The 27723-nt window shown below is 38.5% G+C and overlaps 1 protein-coding gene across 1 annotated transcript; it reads left to right on the top strand.

Moving 5' to 3' along the window:
* The first annotated feature begins 9236 nt into the window (after window positions 1-9236).
* On the top strand, window positions 9237-27723 carry Enam (enamelin). Its single transcript, XM_051198199.1, has 10 exons — window positions 9237-9563; window positions 9850-9910; window positions 10038-10144; window positions 11422-11449; window positions 11564-11608; window positions 12968-13009; window positions 15029-15301; window positions 16373-16435; window positions 21153-21203; window positions 24493-27723. Exons 1-10 carry the CDS (start codon window positions 9424-9426, stop codon window positions 27721-27723), a joined length of 4041 nt encoding a protein of 1346 aa, XP_051054156.1. The 5' UTR covers window positions 9237-9423.

Raw genomic sequence — 27723 nt, 5'->3', positions numbered from 1 at the left:
CCCTCAACTAATGCCTGTTGAAAATAGGAGCAAACACCCATACATAAACACTGAGTCGAACTAGAACCCAGAAGCAGATGGAGAGGACAAGACCAGGCAGCAGAAACACATACAGACAGCTTACCTGAACAAGGAGGAGCTAAAGGCCACTAGACTGATAGCTGGGAAGCCAGCATGGGACTGACTCAGGCCCCCCTGAATATGGGTCTCAGCCAGAAGGACTGAGCAGTCTAAGAGACCTCAGACAGGATGTATCCCTGGTGCACAAAAGGACTTTGCGAACATATCCCCCATGGAGGGATAACTGCCTTAATCTAGGACAGGAGAGAAGCCCTAGTCCCTACTTCACAGGACCTGCCAGGTCTACATGACCCCAACTGGATGGCATTCCCCTACATATGGAATTGTGGTGGGGGGATGGGAGGGGAGGGTGTTTAGAGTGCATGTGAGAGGGCAGAGAGGGTAACAGGGAGGGAAGGAGGGAGGGCTGAGAGGAGGGAGGGAGGGAGGGAGAGGGAACTGGGATCGACATGTAAAATAATAAATTAAATTTTAAAAAAAATGCTTTGACTCCAAAATTTAAGTTGAAGGACAAGTTACTGGGGAAAAGGATTTAAAAAAAAAGAAAAAAGAAAAAGAAAAAAAAATAAAAAATAAAATAAATAAAAAAGATTAGCTCAAAACCATGGGAGAACTGCCCCTAAGTAGTTGCATGGGCAGGGAAGTGTTGCCTTCCCCCCATCAATGCCTGAGGCAGGCCAAAAGGCTGAGAAAGCTGTCACTGCCTGTCACCAGGCAACACTCAGGAGAGCAGGCCCTGTATCTAGCCTGAGCAGCACAATAGAGCCAACCCCATTGGCAGAGGCAGTAGTGAGTCAGCCCCAATTTTGTGAGCATAGAAGAGCTAACCCCATTATTCACCTGTCATGTGGCAGCAAGGGCAGGAAAAAGATGTCCTCCTATACCCCACCCTGCCCATCAATGACTGAGGCACATGGGAGAGCTGGCCCTGAGGTCAGCAGGTGGGAGAGCTCTGCCCCTCACCTACTGTAGCACTCAGGAGAGTGGCCCCTACATTGGAACTGGCCCTGAAAGTGTAGCTGTGGGAGATCCAACACTGAGGACTCAAAAACAGGAGAACTGCCCCTCCCAATCAGGTGAGTTTATCAAAGAGAAGGTAGGAGAGCTCACTCTGATGGTGAGGACTAGTGAGGGCAAGAGCTGGTGGGCTGACCAACTCTCCAACTACCCAGTACCAGGACCAGGGTTATGTGTCGGCCCACCCCAACATCTACCCCATCCGTGGCCTGCTGGAACACATGAAGGGACCCAAAGCTACAGGATCTTCAAGACACAGGGCAACAACAGGATATCCAAAAGGAGACCCAGTGAGGGGCCAGCATTGATAGTGTAGCAGACCAATGGCTCTCTGCAATGAACACTTGCAAATAAAGATATATGGACAAAAAAGTGTTTACTCCATGACTCACTATGTTACACTACAGGTTCCATGAAGAGATTTTTTTCCTTTTTTCCCCCTCTTTTCTATTAAATTTTATTGGGTGGTTCCAAGGTCAGAGGGCAGACACACAGGGATGAGAAATGAATGGGAATGAGATGTAAAAGATACAAAGAATAAATAAAAAGAAAGTTAAAAAAGATCAGCTCAAAACAAAATACTTCATATGGAAAATGCACAATACACTGAAAATCAACACCTACAAACCTAACTCTAACCAATGGTAGATATTACAGAAAATCAACTTATCCAAGTATGGTGGTACATAATTTAATGCCAGCACTCAGGAGGCAGAGTACAGGCTGACCTCTGTAAATCTGAGGCTAACCTGATCTACATATCAAGTTTCAAGCCAGCTATAGCTATATCATCAGACCCTGTCTTAAAAAAAAAATAAAAAGTACATTAATTCATCTCTCTAGACCTTAGTCCCCTTATCACCATATTTTACTTATTGCACACATATTTCTTGGCTACCTATTTTGTTCCAGGTTCTAAAAATACAGTCATGAGTATGACAAGCAAACTGTCCTGCCTTTATAGAGCTTATACTGTGGTAAAAAGACAACAAAATGTAAATTAGAAAATATTTGTGAACTGGTAGTGAGTGAGATGGAGAAAAGTAATACATGAAGGGAGTCATGTGGATCCATCACAAGAGGGCATTAGCATGAAGGACTGAGAGTCCTAGATGAAAAGTGAGTCTGATATGGTCCATAAAGAGCAGTAAGGCCTATGTGGCCCGAGCAAAGAAGGAATCTAATTCAAAGGCTAGGGGATAGACCAGGGGATAGACTCAGATCACACAAGACTCTATGGGAACTACAAAGACTGACTTCAAGGCACTGGAAGAGAACTATGACCAACTTATATTTATAAAGTATCATTAGCTTCTAATTTGAGAAGATACTAAGGAGGGGCAAGAAAGAGGTGACAGTAACGCAATTTTGTAGGGATGCCAGGGATGGGAATGTGTAAAGTGGTCTCATCCTGTGTCCATCTTTATGACAGAGCTGACAGGATTGTCTGAGAATGAAAAGAGGAGCTAAGGACTACCAGAAGACTTCAGTCATACATAGACTTCAGACATACATAACTGAAGGGCCCAGGGCATGAATCTTTATGACTCCAAGTTTCTGTTTTGTCAGCTTTTGTCTTTTTTCATGGCAGAGTCTTCTACTTACTTAGAAACAAGCACCATAAAAACTAAAAGTATTCACTATTTTTGAACCATTTCCTGTCTTCAGAAAGCCTTACACTAAAATAAATTATGGGAAAACCCTTTCTTTTAACCCTTACTGAAAGATGCGACTGAAGAAGAGATGGCTCAGCAGTTAAGAGAGGTGGCTGCTTCTAAAGGACCCCAGTTTGGCTCCAGCACTCACTTCAGGATTACAGACCCTTTTCTGGCTTCCTCCAGTACCCATATACTCATGGTATATGCTCACACAGACACATACACATAAAAAAATTAAAACAAATTAAAAAACACACCAAAAGAAAAAAAATGTTCACTTCTCTAAAGTTCAGCCATTTTCCAGTTACTGGCCCTTTGATCTTTCAATTGTTTTGTATTCCTATGTGTCTTGTAGGTGTGCAGATGTTGCATCGTTGGTGCACTCTAAACAACCTTGTCATCAGAGCAAGGAAGAACAAGATATGCCAAAAAATGGAAAAACTCTTGCTACTAACACTTGAAGTTCCCAACTCTGGTGCTGTCCCCTGTGTCTGTCTGTGTTTGCATAGGCCTGTGATGAAGATTTCAGAGCAAGAATGAAGTGGAGGCTGACAGTTCTCAGAGCAAACCCATTCCCTGTGTATCCTAACCCCTGGATATCTGAAACATCCAGAACACCAGCTTCTACTTACTGCTCAGCTGTGAAGAAAGTACAGTAAGTCTGGTCTACAAAACCTTTCAGTCAAACATACTTAATGAAGGTGAATTTATGATGGACATTATCTGTGAATGGATGGATAAATTTTGGTTGACACTGGTATAATACAAAATCCATAAACAGGTTTGTAAGTAAATTGTCCTTGTATAGAGAAGGGAGCTTGGAATGTATGTGTCCTTTAAATGTAGACAGTCTGTAGAAATGCTAGCATTTCTGGGGAAAAAAGTGATTAGGTGTTGTCTAGGAAGAGATGACGCAAAAGACTAAATGAGCTTTGACCTACTCAATCATCTAGTCTTCTCTAACTGTTCATTTAGAAGTGGATTCATCTTGCCTAGCACACAACATACCCCCAACACTGAGAATGTAGTCTTCTGTTGTCAAGAAAAGCAAAGTTTTCACTTTTTCATTTTCTCTGACATTGGGTTTTTTAAAACTCTTAATTTATGTCAGTATTTGGAACTGAGATTACCCATTTCCTGTACATTCACAGCCCTCTGCACTTCTATCTAGAAAATCTTTACATAACACTGGAGCATGTATCCTGACACGACTCATAAAAACATACACACTGTCTATGTATATTTGAAACATACCCATATACACACACGCGTGCACACACACACACACACACACACACACACACACAAATTGAAATAGTTAAGTGCAAACAGATATGTTCCAAATCCCTGTTCCAGTATTTAGCCTTGGGCAAGCTGTTTAACTTCATTATGACTGCATTTTTTTTTCAACAGTAACATGTTGATGGTGGATCACAGTGCATACTTAGCAGTGTTTTTATGAATACTAAGTAAGCTGTGAAAGGCACTAAGCAGTGCCTACCATAAAGTTCATGTTGTCATACATCCCAAGCTACTTTCACTGTCAGAGGTGAGCATTTAGGGACATTTGTTGTCACTACTTTCTCTCTTCAATTAAACGTTTTGTATTTCTACTCTCAAAAGTTTATTAGACAGTTCACAGCTAGCAATGGAAGGGAACCTAAGAGAATCAGAAGGCAGACATGAGAACCTCATAAAAATTTCCCCACAATTAGTTAAGATGGTTACTTTTTTCCATTTCCATGTTCCCCCCTGGTTCTTCTAGAGTCAAATAGTGCTGCAATGGTCATGGGCATTCTCAGGTAGCTGAGCTAGGTAGGGGACATATAGTTTGGGTTTAATAAAACATACCTTTTTTGATTTTCAGCCACCTTCAGTATACAATTTGAACACTACTGGCCATCTTTACACAAGAAAGGCTCTAGAAAGCATGTTCCTTCTGCCCAATTCTCAATACCTATGTACTTATCATGTAAGCCAAAGACACAGCAAGCTGACACTAGAAATGTGAATAAAGAGGAAGTGAGGTTGACGTGTCCAGATTACATGGCATTACAGAGATGCCTCCAGACATTACAAAAAGTGTTTTTCTACATTTTATAGTAGTTGTGCTACTTGTCACCTCCTTAAAATTTGCCATAGTTCTTTTATCAAAGCATATATTCAAAACAAAAGTATGTTACTAAAAACATATATTTAGTTTCTTACAGTTTTCCTTCTTTTTCTTAAGACATATCTTAAAGTTTTACTAATTTAGAACCCACATATCCCATATCCACTGTTTATTTAAGCATCAAATACAGCTCTAGCTTCCTAATAATTGGTGCGGATGGGAAACACATGGTAGTCCAGATTTTTATAGCAAATTAATAACCACAACAAAAGTATGGAAAAGTGATCAAGTATATTACTTCCATAATGAGATGGCATCATGACTACTCATGAACTTTTAGGAAGTAAAGGAATATACACTCCATGGAGAATGCTCACTCACTCAAGTGCTGCTTTTGACACTCAGTACATCCAACCCCAAGTCGTGACCTTGTGCACTGGGTTACATGACATCCTCAGACAGAGAATATGGCAAACACACTGATCTTCTTGAAGCTAATTGTGGGGGGAAAATGCATATATATATATATATATATATGAGAGAGTTGATTGCTCAGAGCTCCACGAAGTAACTACTACCTTTGAGGGCGGTCCAAATAAATAACCACCTTCCAGCAGTTAGTCCTAGCTTCCCTAGGCCATGTTTCTCCTTGCAAACCAACTGCTGAATTTAAATAGGACAAAATCTGAAATGCTGCATGGATCCTTGCCTGTCCTTTTAGAGGTTTCTTGTTGTGATGGTGGTAGTGGTAGTTTATTCTATTTGTTTATTTGCTTGGTTTCTGTGTTTGTTTGTTTGTTTGTTGAGATAGAACCCCACTGTGTAGCCAGGTTTGGCTTCAAACTCATGATATTCCTCCTCCATTTGCCTCCTTAGTGCTGAATAAGACAGAAGCACTGTCGTGCCCACATGTTTTGTTTTGATAAGTAAGTAATCACAGTAAGGAAAAATATTATTCAAAAATATTTAAAAATATGTCAGTGATTAGTAATAAAGCAAGTACTGAAAACAAATACTGATAATAATTAATAATAAAGTAACATTTATTTACATATTACATTTCTTAAATGTTCAAATTTTATTTCAAGTTCTCATGAAAACTATAAAATGTATTATCCCTTGTTTTGCAAATGAGAAAACTGAGGATTAAATCAGTGGACCGAGACTTTAAAACATGTAAATTATAGAAGCCAGAATTTGAACCTACTACCAAGTACATTTCCATTCTAATAACTTGTGAATAATTGTGGGCATCTTAGCCAGGATTTGCATGAAGATGTTTATAATGGCTTGTGACAAACAGCACTACTCACCACTTGATCTGTGAGAGATCTAGGAAGAACCACCCTTCTTCTTCCTCTTCCTCCTCTTCCTCTTTGTCCTATTATAAGGGTGTTTTCACACTTAGGGAAATCTGGATAGTTTCAGAGAGAAAGCAATATGGAGGACTCAGAAATGGTATTTGATGCCATGATGAATATGAAGTACAACATGCTTCATTTAGTGATCCTACAACATAATCTACCTATAAAAATAAGCCACAGACACTCAAATTGATTGCTGTACTCTGGAAAGGATTTACTTGAAAACTGTAACTGTATTACTCCTAAGTCATTAATAAATCATTAAAAATTAACACACACACACAAAAGTGCCTAGTGTATTGCCAAGTCAGTCACTCAGCAATATAATTGCACTGTATATTGTTTCATTTAGTCTTGAATAGAAACTTAGGAGCCATTTAGTATTACCCTCATCTTACTCAACAGAAAAGCAGACAGTTGAATAAATGGTAATAATAAGTTTAAACTTCAGTCCAATAGTTTAAAACCTAGTGGGTTGTCTTTTTTTTTTTTTTAACCATATCTAAGAATAAGAAACCAAAAGACTTCTGCTCCCAGTAACAAAACTTAGGGCAGTGGGGCATGTTGACATGAACTTTAATGCCAGCATTCAGGAGGCAGAGATAGGTAGATCTTGGTGAGCGTGAGGCCAGTCTGCTCTACATATTGAGTTCCAGGAATACAGAGTGAAACCCTGCCTCAAACAAACAAACAAACCTATAATCTGGACAGAGGCAAAGAAAAGAGTATGTGCTCTCTTTGGTGCAGGGAGAGGGCTCGAATTTAAACACAAGTGCACAAATTCTAGTCCCAGATTGAGAAGCCTCATTTTTTGAATGAGAATAGAATCCCAAATAACAAAAAGAAACAGATACACGAGGGAACTGGGATCGACATGTAAAATAATAAATTAAATTTTAAAAAAATGCTTTGACTCCAAAATTTAAGTTGAAGGACAAGTTACTGGGGAAAAGGATTTCTATTTTTGTTTCCACAGAAAATGAAAAGATGTGGATTCCTTCCAGACTAATGTGGTTTGATCACGCCAGACCACCTGAAACAGAGTACAAGGTGATCCTATATTCAAAACAGCTGGACAAAGCAGCCTTACAGACTACAGCCAGGATTTCTGAATCTTCTTAGAATCCCCCATGACAGCGCCCCTTACCAGCAGGAAGTAGTTTGGAAAGAACAACGCCCAAATTCCCAAATATTGTCTATAAATGTTTGTTTTCATTTAATTGGACTTTGTTATATAAAATAAAATAAATTAATTAAAATAAGAAAAGAAAAAAGAAAAAAACTAATAATAAATAAGTAATATAGAAGCCAAAAAAATAAAGAAACAGATACACATGAAAAATTTAAACCATATTATAAAACATGTTCACAGACAGTTACTATTGTTTGGAGAGAAAAAGAATTATAAAATAAGGAGTAGTTAATGGAATAAATGGAGAAAAGTCACAGCCTGGTTCCAACACATTTCATAAAGTGAAGTGTATCTTTAGAGTTTTTATTTGAGGGGGGGAGGTTGTTGAAAGAAAAAAATTATTTAAATTATTTTTCATAATCTAATCCAACCCTACTAAGAGTTCATTCTTCCAATAGAAGCATAGATTTCCATGACCAATACCCAACACTGTAGCACAGGGAACTAATGTAAAAGCCAACAGTGGTAATTTTATGGCAATACCTAGTAACCACTGCATCCTATAAACCAAGACTCCTCTCCTGGGTTCAGAATACATGCATTTGGGTGTAAAGAGTCCTTTCCCTCCTGAAATAAAACACATGTTTGGAGACTGGAGGGAAGTAAGCTAATTTGATAAAGCTATTTAGACTGAAGTGTGGTATCAACCCTCTGTAGCCTATCTGCTAAGGCCAAAATAAAGCATCCAGACTCTGGGAAGCACAAGCATGTCTCAGGGCTGTCAACACCATGAGTCACACTCCATCCCCACTGCCCCTAAGTGACCCACCTCTTGCAAATTCACACCAATGTAAACAGTTTGTTATACTTGCTACTCAACTGATACAGAATCAGACAAATGGCAGCCAGATACCTTTGCAATTCCTGCATACACATAGACTGGAAAACATCTTACCTAATAACTATTACTCTAACACCTTCTTATTCTCTGAAGCACTAAACTTTGGAAATAGGGTCTCTGAAAATTTCAATGTTGTGTAGCTCAAGAAGATACACTGCACTTCCCATGCCTTAGAAGAATAGCACATGTGCAGCCACTGGGTGGACACAAGAGTAGAAGGTAGGAGGCAGCTTTAGGCAGCAAATTCAGCCCTTCTCAGATTTTAAGTGCCAGCATTAAACTAAGCAAGCACACCATGACAAACATGCTCCCTCAGGAAGACATAAAAGGATCAGAGCACCCCAGATCAACCAAGAATACAAATCTCATTCTTGTTGGTAAGAAGCACAATTAGATTTATTTAGAAATGAAGTCTTTATTATGAAAAGTCAAGTTGCAGAAAAACCAACCAACAACCAACCATACTAAGTGAATTTCTCAACTACAGTTTTTCCAAAGTTATATCATCATAAACATTGGAGAGCTACATGCTATTCTGGCCAGCTCCCCTAAAATCCTAAATCCCCAACAACTAAGCTACATATGAGTTTTAAAAGGAACTATACTCTATAGGCTTTTATATAATACACAACAAATAACTGAGTTGATCATAGATATAACATTCCAGTTTAATTATATATTAACTACATATCAACTAGATCTATATCATTCCACCTTTTGAAGGTGGCCAGTGGTTTATGTCAGTAGCATATACTTAATAGTCACTTTTGTTCCCAAAATATATTTGTATAAATGAAGTTCCAATACTTCAAAGCCCAAATTCACAAGGAAAGCACCTTCTAAATCTTACTGCTGTAAGCTTGTTTTTCTGAGCTGTTATTATAGATAATAAGAGACTTCATTCCCCAGCTCCTATAATAATACAGTATAAATTTTGCACTCGGTTTTTTTTTTTTTTTTTTTTTTTTTTTTTTACTTTAAACTCTTGTGAAGGCAAAACCATTTTCCTCAAAGCTGATTGGTTGTGCACATCTACAACAGTGCTTAAATGTGATCCTACTATCAAGGCTCCTGACAAGGAGGGATCTTTTTATGTTAAGTCTTTTGGGTACTGAACATAACACCTTCTTGAAGAATTTTTTATTATTAAGAAATAAATGTGTCTTGCTCCTTGGCTTTCTCTGGCTTTAGCAGTTTGCAGTCATTTCCACCATAGACTAGTAAGAAAATATTTCAAAGACAGGTTAGCAAAGTTCAAGTTTACTTTTCATATAGTGCAGCTTCTCAGTGGCATTGGGTGAGTATCAAACATTATCAACATATTGTACAGTGCCAAATAATGACCTTATTTATGGATGTTTGTTAACTTTCCTACTATATTCTGTGATGTTTCTAAATCACTTTTGTAGACTAATCTTTTGATAAAAGCTTCAACTCCTTGGTTTATCTGGTGTTTCTTTCTCTTATAGGTTTTCTTCCTTTAACACTGTACCTTTGTACATTTTCCCATAAAGAAGTTTTGTCAACAATGCACTAGAAGTATCTCAAAATACGATGCCTATCTCATTTTCTCTCTGATTTAGCTCTCATCCTAATCTTAAAGCACCGAAGATTAAGCTCGATTTTGAGGAACCTCTAATAAGGGTATGGTTGGATAAAATGATTAACATGCCATGGGCTGCCCTAGAGGTGACGCTTTGCTATTCATTTATTTGCTCCATTTCCAAATTTGACTTTTTTCTCATGCAAAACTCCTTATTTTTCCCAAAAGGCTTATGAAAATTTTGGTGAGAACATGTTGCTGCTTCAGTGCAGAAATCCAGCTGCTCTTCCAAAGCCATGTAATTTGGTGAGTATTTCACTACTTTTCTATTATCTGTTCTTTTAAACTATAAGGTTATTGAATAATCTTGAGAAGACAAAAACCTCACTTAAACATGTAAGATGGTATGGCAGATGTAAAGATTTACAGTCATTGCACTTCAAAGCAGCCACTGAGTAGTAGTTTCAAGTCAAAAAATAGGGGGAAGCTATTATTCAGTTACATTCTTTTAGAGGTAAAAGGGACATTAAAAGACACCCAACAGAGCTATAAGAAGTTGGTTTCAGGACAATAGAGGTATTGTCCTAAAAAAACAGCTTGGTATTGGCACAAAAATAGACAGGTAGACCAAAAAAAAAAAAAAAAAAAGATACCCAACATAATTTGATAGTTTAGCAAAACAGAAAATAAGTGACATTATATGCCTACAAAAGAAAATAAGATATCTCCCTGCATACAAGAACAATCTAGAGTCAGCTTGACTCTACTATAAAGATGAAATTGGTAACTGAATGAGATGAACACCCAAAGCTTCCCAAAAGCCTTGATCCACAACCTTAGAGACATTGAGAAAGGAGATTCTCTACCTACTCTCTTTTCATTTCCTTGCAGCTTTGAAACCTACACAGAACATACTAGCTTCAGCAGTTACTTCTCTAAGGAAGAGACAAAATGCACATATCTGTTTCTTCATTCGTATATTTTTCATGACAAGCCTTGAACAAAAGTGCATCCTTAAAGGTCAAGTCATAACAATAATAAAAATACAGAAAGAAAATAACACTGTGAAATTCTACAATTTATTTAACCAGAATATTAATATTTCTGTTACGTAGAGTATCTTAGAAAATTTCCAAGTCCTAATTTTTGAAGTGTACATTCATTGAAAGCAAGGATATGCACAATCGCTATGGCTGGACCTTACTATACCTTTCTAAACCAACTTGGCAGCGAGACACTCAGAATCATAGATACTGTGGCTTTTCAGGTTATAAACTCTTAAATATCCCATCATTCCTCTCCCTGCCCCCTTCTCCCACTTTTCCCCTATCTTCCCCCCAACACACATATACACACATCATTCCTTCTTAATTTGACTTTGGTAATTAATATCTCCTAATTAACATAAAATTATGGTAGAATCCCTTTATATTTATGAACTCTCCCTGATAGACAAGGAAGGAATCTAGACCCTAACTAACTGTAGAGTGCCCATAGGCTAGTCCCGAATTGTAGAGTACTCAGAGCATAATAATTTTGCTGTCCCAAAATAATATTGTTTTCTATTCTAGGTACCAAATATAAAAATGGAGATTTTTGTGTTTTTGCTGAGTCTGCTTGGTAACTCTGCTGCCATGCCTGTGAGTGTTCCCTTTTTATGTTAGGGCTTTTCTTTGTATTCTGTTGCTATACTACTCGGGGGACAGCTGGCAGGTTACTTCCGCTAAGACTCCACATTTCTCCCTCAGTTCCAGATGCCAATGCCCCGAATGCCTGGATTTAGCAGTAAAAGTGAAGAGGTATGTATCCCCCTGTGTACTGGAGGAGATGTGTGCCAGAGTCCTACCTAGAAGTCCTTGAAAAAGATTGTTGATACTTTTTTTTTAGAATATAAATTTTTTATGAAGAAACAAAGGGAGGGAAAATTGAAAGTCTTACATTCAAATATAAGCAAAATTATTCTCCCCCATGAGTCTACTTATGTGCTTCAGTGTCCATTTAGGTTAAAATTGAGTTGTTAGCTTCAGGGTCATTTTTGTTCACTAATACAGAGTCATTTGTACCTGAGAGTATTAGAAAGTAAATACTTATGTATGTATACCTTTAACATAATTCAAACTAGCTATCACTAGTCACATTCCATGTATAATAGAAACAGGGAACTTTGTATGTTTGCTTGTTTGGGTTTTTGTTGTTGTCTTTGATTTTGTTGTTTTGAGACAGTCTTTCGATTATGGAGCCCTGGCTGTCATGGAGCTCACTATGTAAACCAGGCTGGCTTCTAATTCATATAGATCCATCTGCCTCTAAAAGTGCTGGGATTAGAGGTGTATGCCACCATACCCAGTGAAACAGCTATCTTTACCATGGAATTACCTTGTTCTCAAATCCTGAACTGAAAATAAACAGACCGTTCAAAATCTTCAAAAGTAAATTATGTATATTTTCTGTTATTCTATATTAATTCAATATGAAGTCTGACTTCAAATTCTGAAGCTTGGGGTCCGGGAGATGGCTCAGTTGGTAAAAACCTTGCTGTGCAAACATGAAAACCTGAATTTGATCCCCAGAGCCTCAGTAAAAAGCAGAGTTGGGTGACACTCACTTGCAATCCCAGCATTGGGGAGTGGAAACAGGAGGGTTCCTGGAGCTCATTGGCTGGCCAGCCTACCAAAATCAGGAAGCCCCAGACAGCAATGAAGCTCTGTCTCAAAACAGAAGGTAGAAAGCTCCTAAGGAACATTATCTGTTGTGTTGGCGCACAGAACACATATGCAAAACTGGGCATATGGGGCTGGAAAGATGGCTCAGTAGTTAAGAATACTGATATTGTTCCAGAGAATAGAGATTTGATCCCAGCACCCGCATTAATTGTCTGTAACCTGTATCCCCAGTTCCAGGGAATCCAACACCCTCTCTTGCCTCTGTGGGCATATGCAGGAAAACGCCCATACATATTAAATGTCTAAAATTTTAAGAAACAATATATATGTAAAAATTTATAAACTCTAGAATTTTTTAATAAATACAAATTTTAAATGCATAGAATTCACAAAAGATTATGACTATTGAGCCTTTAGATCCTAAACTTGTTTAATGAACTCATTGAATAAAAGCTTTTCATTCTGTGCCACATTAATGGAATCCTTTCATTTCAGATGATGCGATACAATCAATTCAACTTTATGAATGCCCCACCTGTAAGTTGTTCTTTATATGATCCCTGAGATTTTTTTTCATGTTTATATCCAGAATCGGTGTTATTTTTTGTCTTAGCTTATACCAATGCTAATCACTACCCCCTTGTGTCTTAGTTGCAAGATAACAATTACAACATTCACTTGCCTCCTAGAGTCTCTATAAATAAACATAATCTACTAATTATAAACATTCTTTATGTCTTAGAACACTTGGTTCTGACCAGGGCTTACAGGAGCTATTTCTACAGTGATGCCAACAAAAGTCGTATAGTAAATACTATTAAAAGGAACAATCCTATTCATGTTCTCTTAAACAATACTAAAAATGTGAAATTTGTTTTTATTATTTTGCTGGAATGAACATGGGTTATTCTTGTGGTGGAATTATATGCTTATTCTTTGTTTTGTTTTGTTTGTTGAGACAGGATTTCTCTGTGTAGCCCCAGCTATCCTGGAACTCAAAGATCTGTCTGCCTCTGACTCCTGAGTGCTAAGATTAAAGGCCTGGGGTATACACTAAATCTTAGAACAAACTAAACTATGAGTGTCAACTGATCTTTTGAAAAAATTGTGTGATTTCTCAAAAGCATTGGGCCACTTTGTACTTTTGTGGCATTATTACAGACTTCATCAATTTGGTATTAAGCCTTTCCATTCAGTAATTGTCTTATACAGTCTTTACCTAAAGTCATCATAATCAATGTTCTCCTCCTAAACTTCTGGTTAGCCAAACTTTTCTTGCTGTTTTGGTGTCTATGAGTTGATATTTACACCAATGCAAAACCCTGGATCTGTTTTGAGGGTTTTGGGTATTTGTTGTTTGTTTGATTTTGGAATATTATTTGGATTTTGGTTGATTTTTTTATTTTATTTTCTCTCTCTACCTGGCCTTATATATAGCAAGTCACTTGGGTTTTGAATTTGGCATAATTTTCCATAAAAATCTGTACAGTTAGAAAAACATGAAATTCTCTTGGTGTGCTGGTACACACTGCCCCCTCTGGATTTCAAAGACAGGAAGATTGCTTTATCTTTGTCACTCTGTGTGTCTCTCTGTCTCTCTATCTCTCTGTCTCTGTCTTTCTGTGTGTGTGCATGTGTGTGTGTGTATGCGTGTGTGTGTGTATACATAATGTGTGTACATGTATATAAAGGTCAGAGAACAACTTAGGGCATCAGTCTTGGCCTTCCACCTTTCTTGAGACAATGTTTTTCTTTGTTGTTTGCACTGCATATACCAGACTAGTTGGCCCATTAGTTCCCAGGGATTCTATTGTCCATCTCCTGTAACAAGTACGGTTTTTCTGCCCGCCACCTGCTCTTGTTCCGCCACCAAGCCAGCCCCAAATAACACACAAAGACTCTGTATTTGATACAATGCTGTTGGCCCTGTTACTTGTTTCTTATCGGCTAGCTCTGCCTTAATTATTAACCCATTTCTGCTGATCTATGTATTTCTCTTACCAGGGAGCCGGCGGCATACTGCTTTCTTCAGACTCTCCATCTTGACTCCTCCTTCCTACTTCCTATTTCCTCCTTGTCTCCTAGTCCCTCCTATCTTCCTTTCCTATTGGCCAACAGTGCTTTATTATTAACCAGTATGAGAAACATACAGAATGACATCTCCCATCAATCTCCCATTTTACCATAGGAGTACTGGGATTACAGAACCATACTATTGTTCCCACTTTAAAAGCACAATTTAGAATGATACAAACTCAGGTTCCCACATTCATGTGGCAAGCACTTTGCCCTCTAAGCCATCCTCCAGCCTATCAAGCTATTAAACTTGATAAATTTCTTACTGAAGTCTACTTTTCTATTAGTTTGGCATGCTTTCTAGAAAACTGAAGTCTTGTCCAATAAGACAAATGTGATGAAGTTTTCACTAAGGATCTTAGAATCAAATTCCATTGGCTCTTTTAGTTTCCTGACTTGGCTTGGAAGCTTATGTTTAGAGGGTGAGAAGAGTCTGGACCTCGGCTCTCATCAATACTACTGTCTTTGCAACTTTTTCAGATGATGCATATGGGCCCATATGGAAATGGTCTGCACATGCCTCCACACATGCCTCCACCATACCCTCCATACCAGATGCCCATGTGGCCTCAGCCAGTACCCAATGGATGGAATCAACCCCCAATGCCCAATCTCCCAGGCAAGACTGATCAAACCCAGGAGACCACCAAACCCAACCAGACAAATCCACAAGAGCCACAACCACAAAAGCAGCCTTCAAAGGAACCACCAAATGAAGCAGCACGGGCCAAAGAGGAAGGCCAACCACCTCAGGTAAGGCTTGACTAAAAAACTTCCATATTCTGGGTTTAAAAATGCCTTAAAGAACATTTGGAGGTTCATACCTTTCCAGCAGCATCCATACTTCCTCCAAAATTCAGTACAAGTATTACTATGTAAGACTATGACAGTTAATTTTGACATTTATCAGAAGTTCCCTGACAGGTCAATTCCAGTATTCTTTAGTTCAAAATTACACAATATTGTTGCCATGAAGATCCTTTTAAAACACAAAACCAATCTGTGAATTGTGGGACATGCCTGTGATCCCAGCAACATGAAGGCTGAGGTGGAATCATGACTAAATGGCCACTTGGTTATGTAATGAGAAAATATTTAAAATTAAAAGAGAAAAGGAAATTTAATTCAGTCTTATGACCACTAGAAGAAGAGTCAGGAAAGAATGGTCAAGTTCTACCCCAGCCTTCATTGGTCATACAATGCTGAGGCAGTCTCCTTGACTTTCTAGACTTGTTTCTCCACAAGCAAATCAAATGGCTTCTGAAGCATTTACAGACCTATGCTGTAATGACATGCCACTACTTTCAATACTGCCAGATGACTCAAGTGTAGTCATAGTATAAGACAAGAATACATACACATGGTTTCTTAGAGCTCCTGCTGTACAGAACTTCAGAAATAGCAGCTGTTGGTCATTTATTATCAGTTTTATATACATAAGGAAGACAAAAGGGAATAAAAAGGACACCCCTGTATTTGAATACTGGTTTTAGTCACACCCCTGCCTTTTGGGGCCACTAACTTCTCTAAACCTCAGTTCAGCTTCTCAATGGGAATAACAATAATGCTCAGGCCAGTGAGGTCTAAAGGAGTTCCAGAATCTATTATTGCTTGAGTACAGTGTTTAATTATACTAACTATTACCCTCATCTACATTCAAAACATGGAGGGAGGGAGATAGAAGGAGGAGATAGAAAGAGTAGGAAAGAGGTTTAATACAAACAAAAATATACGCACTCTCCAGTTTTCAAATAATTACCAATTTCTTTCATTTCTCATTTTCAATCTCACTACCAACTAACTCTAACTGGTCTTTCTTCCTAGCCATTTCCACCATTTGGCAATGGGCTTTACCCCTATCAACAACCACCCTGGCCAATTCCACAGGTAAGAATTTTCTATATATTAGCATGTGACATGTAAGACTACTACAAGTTCATATATTGCAATACACCTGTCAGTAGAGAGGATGAAACAAAATCAAGTTAGTAGTTATTCAGAAAAATTATTTTTGAAAAATTAAGTTGACCAGTTGTCAAAATGAACAGGGCCTAAATCACCACTACTAACATAAATTTTTATAATAAATTTATTTATTTTACATCCTGGCCAAAGTTTTTCCTCCCTTCTCTCCTCTGAGTTCCCTCCACCTCCCACCCCCTACCCCCCATCCACTCCTCCTCCATTTCTATTCAGAAAAGGGCAGGCATCCCATGGATCTAATAATATAAGTTAACAAGTTGATTTTAAAAGGTTGTCTATAACCTTCTTACATAAGAGATCATAATACCTTCAATGAATATCATAATTTAATATAATAGCAAAACTGACACAAGACAGAGTTTAAAACTAAGAAGCAAGCCATGATTATATTATGATCTCTTCATCATATCTTTTTTCTAACAAGAGATATGCCATTAAAAAGAATTTTGTAAAATACTGAATTCTCAGTTATTAAAGTTTAAAATAACATTAAACATCATATTTAGCATTTTGAACTAAAATAATAGTAAAGGCAGTGAGAGGTTCTCAACTCTCCTGATACTGCAACCCTTTAATACAGCTCCTCATGTTGTGCTGACCCCAACCATGAAATCATTTTCATTGCTACTTCATAACTGTAGTTTTCTACTGTTATGAATTGCAATGTAAATGTCTGCATTTTCTGATGGTCTTAGGTGACCCCTGTGAAAGAGTCATTTGAGCCCCCTACCCTCCAGGGGTTATGACCCTCAGGTTGAAAGTTGTTGAAAACAGCTAAGCATCAAGAAGCATTCAATGATTGTTCATTTGGCTATGAAACAAGTTTTTCTTGCTTATAATTCTCTGACTAAGAAGGTTTGGAATTAAGAACAATTTACTCCTTGTTTTGCTTTTTCCTTAAAAGGTGGCTTTTTTTTTGTTGTTGTTGTGTTTTGTTTTATTGGCCACACTTAAGTAGGGAAATATAGACAGTCCCAGGTAAATTGTTTAAAAGCAACATGATTTTCATATTAAAATAAATATTAATCTCATCTGCATCAACCTCTTGAAGAGAAACAAAATATGCTTTTTCAAAACATTGCTACTTTGTAATTGTCCCTGCGCTTTTATATTTTTTTAAGCTTTTATATTTTTTTTAATTTAATGTACTCTTTTTTTAACTTCTGATATTAGTATACAAAACAATGATTCCATCCTGGCACTGTCTGTATCTGTGTAGGTGTGCGCACATGTGTATGGATGTATGTGTCCACGCATGTGTATGAAGGACAGAGGCTGATGGGCACTGTCTTGCTCAATCGCTCTCTGCCTTATCTTAGAGGAGAGTATCTTAGGATCTGGACTTCATGTCTCTGGCTAATTGGCTGGCAACCAGTTCCCAGGATCTGCCCACCCTTGCCTCCCCAACCCTAGAATTAGAGATGCACAGCACCACACCCAGCTTTGGGGGGAGGGGGCTGGGAATGTAAACTCTGGTCCTCAGGCTTGCATAGACAGTGCTTTACTAATTGAGCCCCTCATAATAGCACTTCCACACCTATGTGTTGTTTTCTTTTTTCTTATTTATCCTCCTCACCCACTGCTTCCTCTCCTCTCTGGCTCCTCTCTTGATGGTCCCCTACTTGCTCCCAAAAGTTCCTGCTTTTGCTTTCATGACAGGGATATTTCATTATTCTCTTCCCCTCACCCCCTCTTGCATCTGTAGGATCTCTTCATCACTTCTCATGGTCCTCCTACTTTACTGAGCTGCACAAACACACACATCAGCACACATACACAAATTCTGGAGTCCACAATGAACAGAAAATGGCACTTCTCTACTAAAGTATGACTTATTTTGCTTAACATAATGATATCCAGTTACATCCGTTTCCTGGAAATGTCATTATTCATTTATGACTAATTGAAATTCCTTGTGTAAATGTACATTTTCCTTACCCATTCATCTGTTAATGGATATTTAGGCAGGTTCCACTCGTTAGTCATTGTGAATAATGCAGCTTACAGATGCAGATGTTCAAGTATTGCTGTGGTGTGCTACTTAAAAGTCTTTCACATGTAAGTCCAGAAATGGTACAAATGGGTCAAACAGATGGTTCTGTTTTTAGTGTTGTAACTTCCACACTAACATCCATAGTGGCAGTCACTCTACACTACCACAGAAGTTTCAAGGATCCCTCTTTCCACACTTCCTTGACAGCATTTCTTTTCTTTTTTTCTTCCAATTATTTTATTATTTAATATTTTTTCTTATTTTACATATCAATCCCAGTCCCCACTCCCTCCCATTTCCCCATGCCCCTCACTGAGCCCCCATCCCATCCCCCCATCCACTTCCCAGGGAGGGTGAAGCCTTCCATGAGGGAATCATCAGAATCTTTGACAGCATTTCTTAATATTTTTGCTGGAATAATAACCATTCAGACTGTGCTGAGATAGAATCTTAATTTTAATTTGTAATTCTCTGATAGTTAAAAGCGTCCAATACTTTCTCAAATGTTCACTGGCCATTTGCATTTCTTCCTCTGATAACTGTCTCTTCACTTCATTAGACCATTTACTATTTTTTGGCGGCTCAGTTTTTGCAGTTCTTTCTATAGGGTACATATTTACCCCTTAAGTATACTTGGCAACGATTCCCTCCCATTCTGCAGCTGGTCTCTTCACTCTGGTGATTGTATTCTTTGTAGAACCCCTTTTTTATTTTATTTTATTTTATTTTATTTTATTTTGTGGGGGGGTCCCCTTTATTTTTTAAATTTGAAACAAGCTTGTTTTACATGTCAATCCCAATTCCCTCTCCCTCCTGTTCTTCCCATCCCCCATCCCAACTCCCATCCCATCCCCTTTCTGCTCCCCAGGGAGGGTGAGGCCTTCCATGGGGAGTCTTCAAAGTCTGTGTCTCATTTGGAGCTGGGCCTAGGCCCTCCTCCATGTATCTAGGCTGAGAGAGTATCCCTCTATGTGGAATGGGCTCCCAAAGTCCAGTCATATATTAGGGATAAATAATGATCCAATACCAGAGGTCCCACGGACTACCCAGGGGGTCAAGACTGAAACTCTTTAATGTTCTGTTATCCTCCTATTTATCAGGTCTTGGGAGTCTTTACTATGCTAATGGAGTCTATCAGAAAAATCTTACCTATGCCTACCATCTTGAAATGTTTTACCTCAGTTTTCCTTTATTAGCTTCAAACCTACAGGTCTTATTTAAGCTTTTGGTCCATTTGAGTTGGTTTTGGTGTAAGGTAAGAGATACAAATTTAGTTTAAATCTTACACAGATGGATATACAGTTTTACCAGCACCATTAATTAAAGAAGCTGTCTTTTTTTTCCAATGTATCTTTTTTGACACCTTTGTGGAAAATTAGGTGTTTGTAGCTGTGTAGGTTTATTTCTGGGTTTGGTTTTCCATTCTACCGGATAACATGTCTATTTTTGTACAGATGCCACACTAGCTCTGTTACTATAGCTCTATATATACAAAGAAGTATCAGGTATCATGACATCACCAGAATTTCTGTTTAGAATTCTTCTAGTGACTTGAGTCTTTTGTGCTTTCACATAAATTTTTGAATCTTTTTGCTATTTCTGCAAAATATATAATTGGAATTTTGATGGAGACTGAATTGATTATACAAATCACTTTTAATAACATGATCATTTTTATATAATCTTGAGTTTGACTTCCATGGGAAGCCTTCACTTTTCTTGTGTGAACCTTCAAATTTTGTTAGGAAAACTAACTCTATACGTAAACAAAGCATATGAAATATCACTATTTAATCTCATATTGTTGTGTGTCCTAATATGGATAGTTGGAGCTCACTATTACTCAAATATTAATATATCTCTCTGTTTTTCTGAGATAGTGGGGTAAAGTGATTGTTAAGGCATATAGGTATTGTTAGTAAGATAACCTAGGATCTTGTTGAAGCCTTATAAAAACATAATTCACTAATGGATCATAAGTATCAATAAGTAGATAGTGAGTTTAATGCCTCAAGAGTACAAAGTTCACAGCACTAACACATCATTAGTAATGAGCCACTTTCACATATCTCTAGTCTTAAAAATGCCATCATAGAAAGGGGTTTCCAGGGCTGAGGAGAGATCTCAGTGGGTAAAGTGCTTGCTATGCAAACATGAAGACTTGAGTACAGATAGATTGCCAGCACTCACACTGGGAAAAAAGTGGTATGCTCACCTGTTAACCCCAGTACTGGGAAGAGGAGACAGAAGAAACCCAGTGCTTGCTGGTTCAGCTACTCTAGCAAACCAGTGAGCTCCAGGTTCAATGAGAGATCCTACCTCAAAAAATAAGGTGAAGGAGGAAAGATAAAGACATCTGACATCAACCTCTGGCCTCCACACAGATGTGCGCGCACACACATACACACACACACTCTTCTAGCCAAGTCTTGTAGTACACATCTGTAATCCCAGGGCTCAGAAGGCTGAGGTTGCCATGAACTCAAGGCCAGCCCAGCTACATAACATATGCATATAAAGCAAAGTACGGCTATAAAGCAAGACCCTGTCTTAAACAAAAAAAAAAAAAGGAAAAGAAGGAAAGGGAAGTAATTTCTTCCTGTGTTCATTGCGCTTTTCATCTTTCAGAGGGGACCACCACCAGCGTTTGGACGTCCACAATTCAGCAATGAAGAAGGAGTAAGTAGGAGTGATGCTATCACCCCAGTCAGGATTTACAATCTATCAGTTGCTATCATTTAATCCAGTGTCATGAGCACTTAAAATCTATCATAAAAAACGTGTTTAACTCGAATTCCTAAGATTTTTTTAAAGCGAGATAAAAATCAAGCCAGCAATCTAAATAAATTTGATATATCATTGGGCATAGCAGTGAATGCCTATAGGTTTCAGCACAGGAGACAGATGCATGGACTTGCTTCTAAACCCAGCATCACTTAAATGGTGTATCATTTCCTGCATATATTGAAAGATTGTTCACATATTTGCTATAGAAACTATTAGCCTCTTTGCAAAGTTGATTGGTAAACTCCAGACAGTAGAACACACAGAAAGAAATTAAGATCATCTTAAGACTATTCTCTTCACGTGAAATTGCATTATCATCTAAATATCTCATTGCACAAATACTGAAATCCAGAGACGATAAGCTACTATTCAATTTTATCTCTTTGATTACAGGATAAACTGGACCAAACCTAAGTCTTATGATAATATATCTTTATATTTTTAGTATGCTCCAAGAAAGTAATCAAATATACCCAACCAATTCTTAGTATGTTAGCAAGACTTATGTCATCAAATAAACTATTTTAGTGGTTATGAGTCCATCCCTAGACTGTTTTAATTTTTTACCTAAATATGTGATATGACTCAGTGAAAGCAGAAATCAATGCCTTTGCTGGAGGAGAAAGGAACAAGTTGTTATTAAAATAGGTGAAATTATGGTTTCAATAATAACACAGAATTATTTTTTAAAAAATCACTGTAAAGCCAGGCCAGGCAGTGGTGGTATACCCTTTTAATCCTAGCACTCAGGAGGCAGAGGCAGGCAGAGCTCTTTGAGTTCTAGGCCAGCCTGGTCTACAGAGAGTATTGTTCCAGGACAACTCCAAAGCTACACAGAGAAACTCTGTCTTGAAAAACCAAAAAAAAAAAAAAAATCACTACAAAATACCCAAATAGGAGTGATATAGTAATATAGATCATTTTATACAACTTTACCTAAGAACTAGAACTTCAGATTTTTATAAAGAACATTATCAAGTAAAACAGAATAATCCAGGCATTAATACTGGCACTAGATCTGTATTCTACCTCTTCGCAACACTGTTTAATTTCTTGTGTGATACAATAATTATTTTCTCACCTATATATTTCATCATCTCTATCTAAAATGAGAATAAAACTATTTTCTCCTCTATTTGTTTTTTAAAGAAAAACAAGGTCTGGGGATACAGCTCAGTAGTAGCATGTTTAAGTACCATGCCTAAGACCATAGGTTTAATTACCAGTACAGGAAGAAAAAATTAATCTAAATGACACATAAATGTCTAAAAAAACATATAACTTATTCATTTCATTGAAAATTATTAAGCATTTCTCACTGTTCTAGAGAATATCAAAAACAGTATTTTTACTCAAAATCTTCACATAAGAGAAATCAAATGGAATAACCCCAAAAAATAAGCAACTAAAATTCCCTGTACTGATGATTACAGCAGAAGGATATATTACTTCACATGCCCAGGAACAAATCGCATGCCTAACTTGCTAAGGGACATCAGGACACAACTGTGATACTCAAGCTGAGTCTTCAAGGATAAATCTGGTGTGCTGGGAAGGATGAGTGTGTAGGTTAGAAAAGGTTAGTAAGAAGCCATGGGCAAACACTCTACAAACAGTAGAGCTGGGTGGTGATGGCCCACGCCTTTAATCCCAGAGGCAGGCAGATCTCTATGAGTTTGAGACCAGCCTGGTCTACAAGAGCTAGTTCCAGGACAGCCTCCAAAACCACAGAGAAACCTGTCTTGAAAAACCAAAAAAAGAAAGAAAAAAAAAAGAAATTCCAGGAGATGTAATTTGCAGCCACATCAAATTTAAAGAAGAGGAAATAAGGTTAAATGTCATGACCATGACTCAGATGATTACAAAAATTTTAACATTTTTATTATAATATGTAGCATATATTAGACACAAAGTTCCAGATATGAAGACATATATAATATATACATATATTATCATTTGACTTTCATGACAAACTATGTAGTTTCTATTATTCTATTATTATCTCCATATTACAAGTGAACAGAGTGAACTTAATTAATAGTCATGGCACAGAAAGTGGTAAAAAGAGACTGCACGCCACATCTGTCTTGCACAAAACATACTGCTTTCCCTGTCATGCTAAAGGACATAGAGTTTATGCTTTGAGGTAAAAATAAACACAAATTTTAAAAGGAATATGCTGTCATTCTCAGAAACCTATTCCCAGTTTCTCCTACTCTGAGGATGAACAAAGAAAAATCTGGGGGGGGGGGGTAACTAAGATTATACATACAGTCACCAGTAAGAAAGATACAATATTTTGGGAGTAATAGGCACACAGGAAAACAGGACAAGGATGAAAACTTAGATACAATGTTTGGACTTGGTAATTAATTGTCTGGGGAAATAAGAGAGAAGGAAGGAAATGGATGTGAGAGCAGTAAATGTTCCTTAGATGTGCAATATTGAGAATGACCTCTCTGGGGAGATGAACCTAGTTATGAGTGTATTCAGTTGGAACAGTATGGAATCTTACTGACTGGACCTTAGAGAACTGGGGGACAGGCCTTACCTTTCTAAGGTAAAAGCATGTATCCTTATTCAAAGTTCTGGCGTATAACTGATTCCTCAACAACACAGGTGTATAAAATGAGAACACAGAAATGAGGAGAAGAAGAATGGAAACAAAAAGCAGACACTGAAAATCATAATATCCTACCTGCAATCCCAGCACTCTGAGGCTAAGGCAGGGGAATCTCAGCAAGTTTAATACTAGACTGATCTACATAGCAAGTTACAGGCCAGCCTGTATGACAAAACACTGCCTCAAAAACTAATGACAAAATACAATTTTTAAGAAAAATAAAGTTAACCTAGACATGGTGGTTCCTTTATCACAGCACTCAGGAGGCTCGAGTATGAGGGTTTTCACAAGGTTGGGACCTGAGTGAAGAGTGAGACAGTGAGATCCTAGATCAAAAAAGTGTTTAACCCTAAGGTCTAGGATCTGGGCCTAAATGCTAGACAGAACACTCAGCACCCAGAGGACAGAATGTAGGAGTCAACCTTCTAAAAGGAAGGTGTAGGTTGTAGTGGTAAGAGAAGCCTGTGTGGGAGATTTCCTTGTTACACTAAGCAATTCCAAGCAACACCATAGGAGGAAACAGAGAACGATTCTCCTTTTTTGTCTTCTTTCCTACAGAATCCTTACTATGCATATTATGGATATCACGGCTTTGGTGGTCGTCCTTATTATTCAGAAGAGATGTTTGAAGATTATGAGAAACCCAAAGAAAAAGATCCTCCTAAACCAGAGGACCCACCCCCGGACGAACCACCTCCAGAGGCTGCCACTAACTCAACTGTGCCAGAGGCTAACTCTACTCAGTCACTTCCTGGAGGGAGTCAAGGCGGAAATGACACTAACCCAGTAGGGAACAGGGGCCCTGGGCCAAATGCTGGGAACAACCCTACAGTTCAAAATGGCATCTTCCCTCTCCCTAAAGCAAATGTTTCAGGCCAAGGAGTATCGAGAAACCAAATTCCATGGAGACCAAGTCAGCCAAATATTTACGAGAATTATCCTTATCCAAATATGCGAAACTATCCTTCAGGAAGACAATGGCAAACCACCGGTACCATGGAGCCCAAACAGAATGGACCTGACTACCAAAATCCACAAGTACAAAGAGGTCCTCAATGGAATTCCTTTGCATGGGAAGGCAAACAAACTACTCATCCAGGAAATCCAACTTACCACAAACCTTCCCCTCCTACTTCAAGAGTCAATTATCCCAACTCTGCAGGAAATCCAGTAAATTTTGGAAGAAAATCCTCTGGGCCAAATACACCCTTTGTGGGAACCAATCCGGCCTCAAATAAACCCTTCGTGAGAACCAATCCGGCCCCAAATAAACCCTTCGTGGGAACCAATCCAGCCCCAAATAAACCTTTTGTGGGAACCAATCCGGCCTCAAATAAACCCTTCATGGGAACAAATCCAGCCTCAAATAAACCCTTCGTGGGAACCAATCCAGCCTCAAATAAACCCTTTGTGAGAACCAATCAGGCCCCAAATAAACCCTTCGTGGGAATCAATCAGGCCTCAAATAAACCCTTCACGGGAACCAATCAGGCCGCAAATAAACCATCTATAGGAACCAATGCAGCCGCAAATAAACCATTTGTGAGAACAAATATGGCCTCAAATAAGCCATCTGTGAGAAACAATGCTGCCTCAAATAAATACCCTGTGGGAGCCAACGCTGCCTCAGTGGGTCCTAAACAGGTTACTGATAGCCACAATGTAAAAACTCAAAATCCAAAGGATAAGTCACTAGGTCAAAAAGAAAGAACAGTCACTCCTACAAAAGATACAGCCAGCCCCTGGAGAAGCTCTCAACAATATGGAATTAATAAACCAAATTATAATGTGCCTCACCCTGAGGGTAGCAGGGTAAACCCAAATTTTAATTCTTTTGATCAACAAGAAAATTCCTACTTCCCACAAGATTCCAGAAGAGTGCCAATACAAATCCAAAACCAAAATCGGCCCAAAGGTATTGCTTTAGAGCCAAGAAGAACCCCGTTTGAATCAGAAACTAAAAAACCTGAATTAAAGCATAGTACACACCAACCTGCCTACCCTAAGAAAATCCCTTCTCCTAAACGAGAACATTTCCCTGCTGAAAGAAACACCTGGAATCACCAAGAAATCCACCCACCCCTAAAGGAAGATAGAGGGAGGCAGGAAGAAAATTTACCTTATCCTTCCTATGGGTCTAGAGGAAATATTTTTTACCATGACTATAACAATCCTTATTATCCTAATGAAAATTCACCATACATTACAAGCAATACATGGAATGAGAGAGTTCACTCTCCCAGTACTAAGGGGCAACCAGAAAATCCACAGTACCCCATGAATTCTCTAGACCAGAAGGAGACAGAGCAGTATAATGAAGAGGATCCAATTGATCCAAATGAAGACGAAACTTTTCCAGGACAAAGGAAATGGGGTGATGAAGAGCCGAGTTTCAAAGGAAGCCCAACAGTTCGGCAGTATGAAGGTGATAAATATGCCTCAACCCTACCCAAGGACTATCTTCCCTATTCATTAGGTAATCCACCTAAGGAACTCTTTCCTTACAGTGACTTCTATCCCTGGAACCCACATGAAAACTTTCCAATATATACTCCAGGTCCTACTATAGCACCACCTGTGGACCCCATAAACTATTATATGAATAATGCCATAGGACAAGAAGAAAGCACTCTCTTTCCTTCGTGGACCTCCTGGGACTATGGGAATCAAGCACAGAGACAGAAAGAAAGTGAGCCATATCTTAACAGAAATGTCTGGGGTCAGTCAACAAGTTCACAGAAATCTAATATACCAAACCAGAAGAGGAACCATCCTCATTCCACTAACTCCCCCGCCCGACTTCCAAAAGATCCAACATGGCTGGAGGGTGAGAATATGAACTATGATTTACAAATTACCAGTTTAAGTCCACCAGAAAGAGAACAGTTGGCTTTCCCAGATTTCATTTCTCAAAGTTACCCATCAGGCCAAAATGAAGCACACTTATTTCACCAAAGTCAGAGAGGTTCCTGCTGTATTGGTGGCTCCACAGGACATAAAGACAACGTGCTGGCTCTACAAGACTATACTTCATCCTATGGTCTTGCACCAAGGGAGAACAAAGAAACCAGTCCTGTGTATACAGAAAGTAGTTATATCAAGTATGCAAGACCTAATGTCTCCCCAACAAGCATCCTACCTAGTCAAAGAAACATCTCAGAGAATAAACTAACTGCAGAAAACCCAAACCCAAGCCCTTTTGGAGATGGTGTGCCTGCTCTGAGGAGGAACACACAACCTTCTGGAGAGAATCAACTGGAGACAGGAATTATGGCCTTTCCTGAAGCTAGCTCTCCTCAACCAAAAAATATGCCCTGTCTTAAAAGTGACCTTGGAGGAGATCGGAGGGATGTTCTGAAACAATTTTTTGAAGGCAGCCAGTTCAGAGAAAGGACTCCTGAACTTACACCTGAACAGCTCGTTATCGGTGTCCCTGATAAAGGCTCTGCCCCTGACAACATAAAAAGCAAAGTCCAAGGAAACAAGGGTGAGATGCAGCAACAAAGACCACCTACCATTCTTAAGTTACCATGTTTTAGCTCCAAATTATCAAAGTTTCACTCTTCAAGCACTGGACCTCCGACTAATAATGGAAGACAAAGCCTGCTTAATGGTGCTCTCTCTATACCTACTGAAAATCCTAACACTTCAGTTGGGTTAGCTACTAGGGAACAGTTTAAAAAGATAAGTGTAGATCAAGTGAATGTAGATGAACATACTACATTTGAAGCTTTCCAAGGAACCAGTCAAGAGGATCAAGTACAAGGCTGCTTGCTGCTACAGGCTTAG

The sequence above is a fragment of the Phodopus roborovskii genome, unplaced genomic scaffold, assembly GCF_943737965.1.
Source record: "Phodopus roborovskii unplaced genomic scaffold, PHOROB, whole genome shotgun sequence".
In the NCBI taxonomy this organism is placed as follows: Eukaryota; Metazoa; Chordata; class Mammalia; order Rodentia; family Cricetidae; genus Phodopus; species Phodopus roborovskii.
This window is presented reverse-complemented; position numbering and strand designations above follow the sequence as displayed.

Excerpts from the sequence above, each read along its gene's own strand:
- Enam (XM_051198199.1), top strand. The coding sequence starts at position 9,424 with ATGTGTCTTGCTCCTTGGCTTTCTCTGGCTTTAGCAGTTTGCAGTCAT. Across the intron at positions 11,609-12,967 it reads TTAGCAGTAAAAGTGAAGAG|ATGATGCGATACAATCAATT; the intron begins GTATGTATCCCC and ends CTTTCATTTCAG. Across the intron at positions 13,010-15,028 it reads ACTTTATGAATGCCCCACCT|ATGATGCATATGGGCCCATA; the intron begins GTAAGTTGTTCT and ends CAACTTTTTCAG.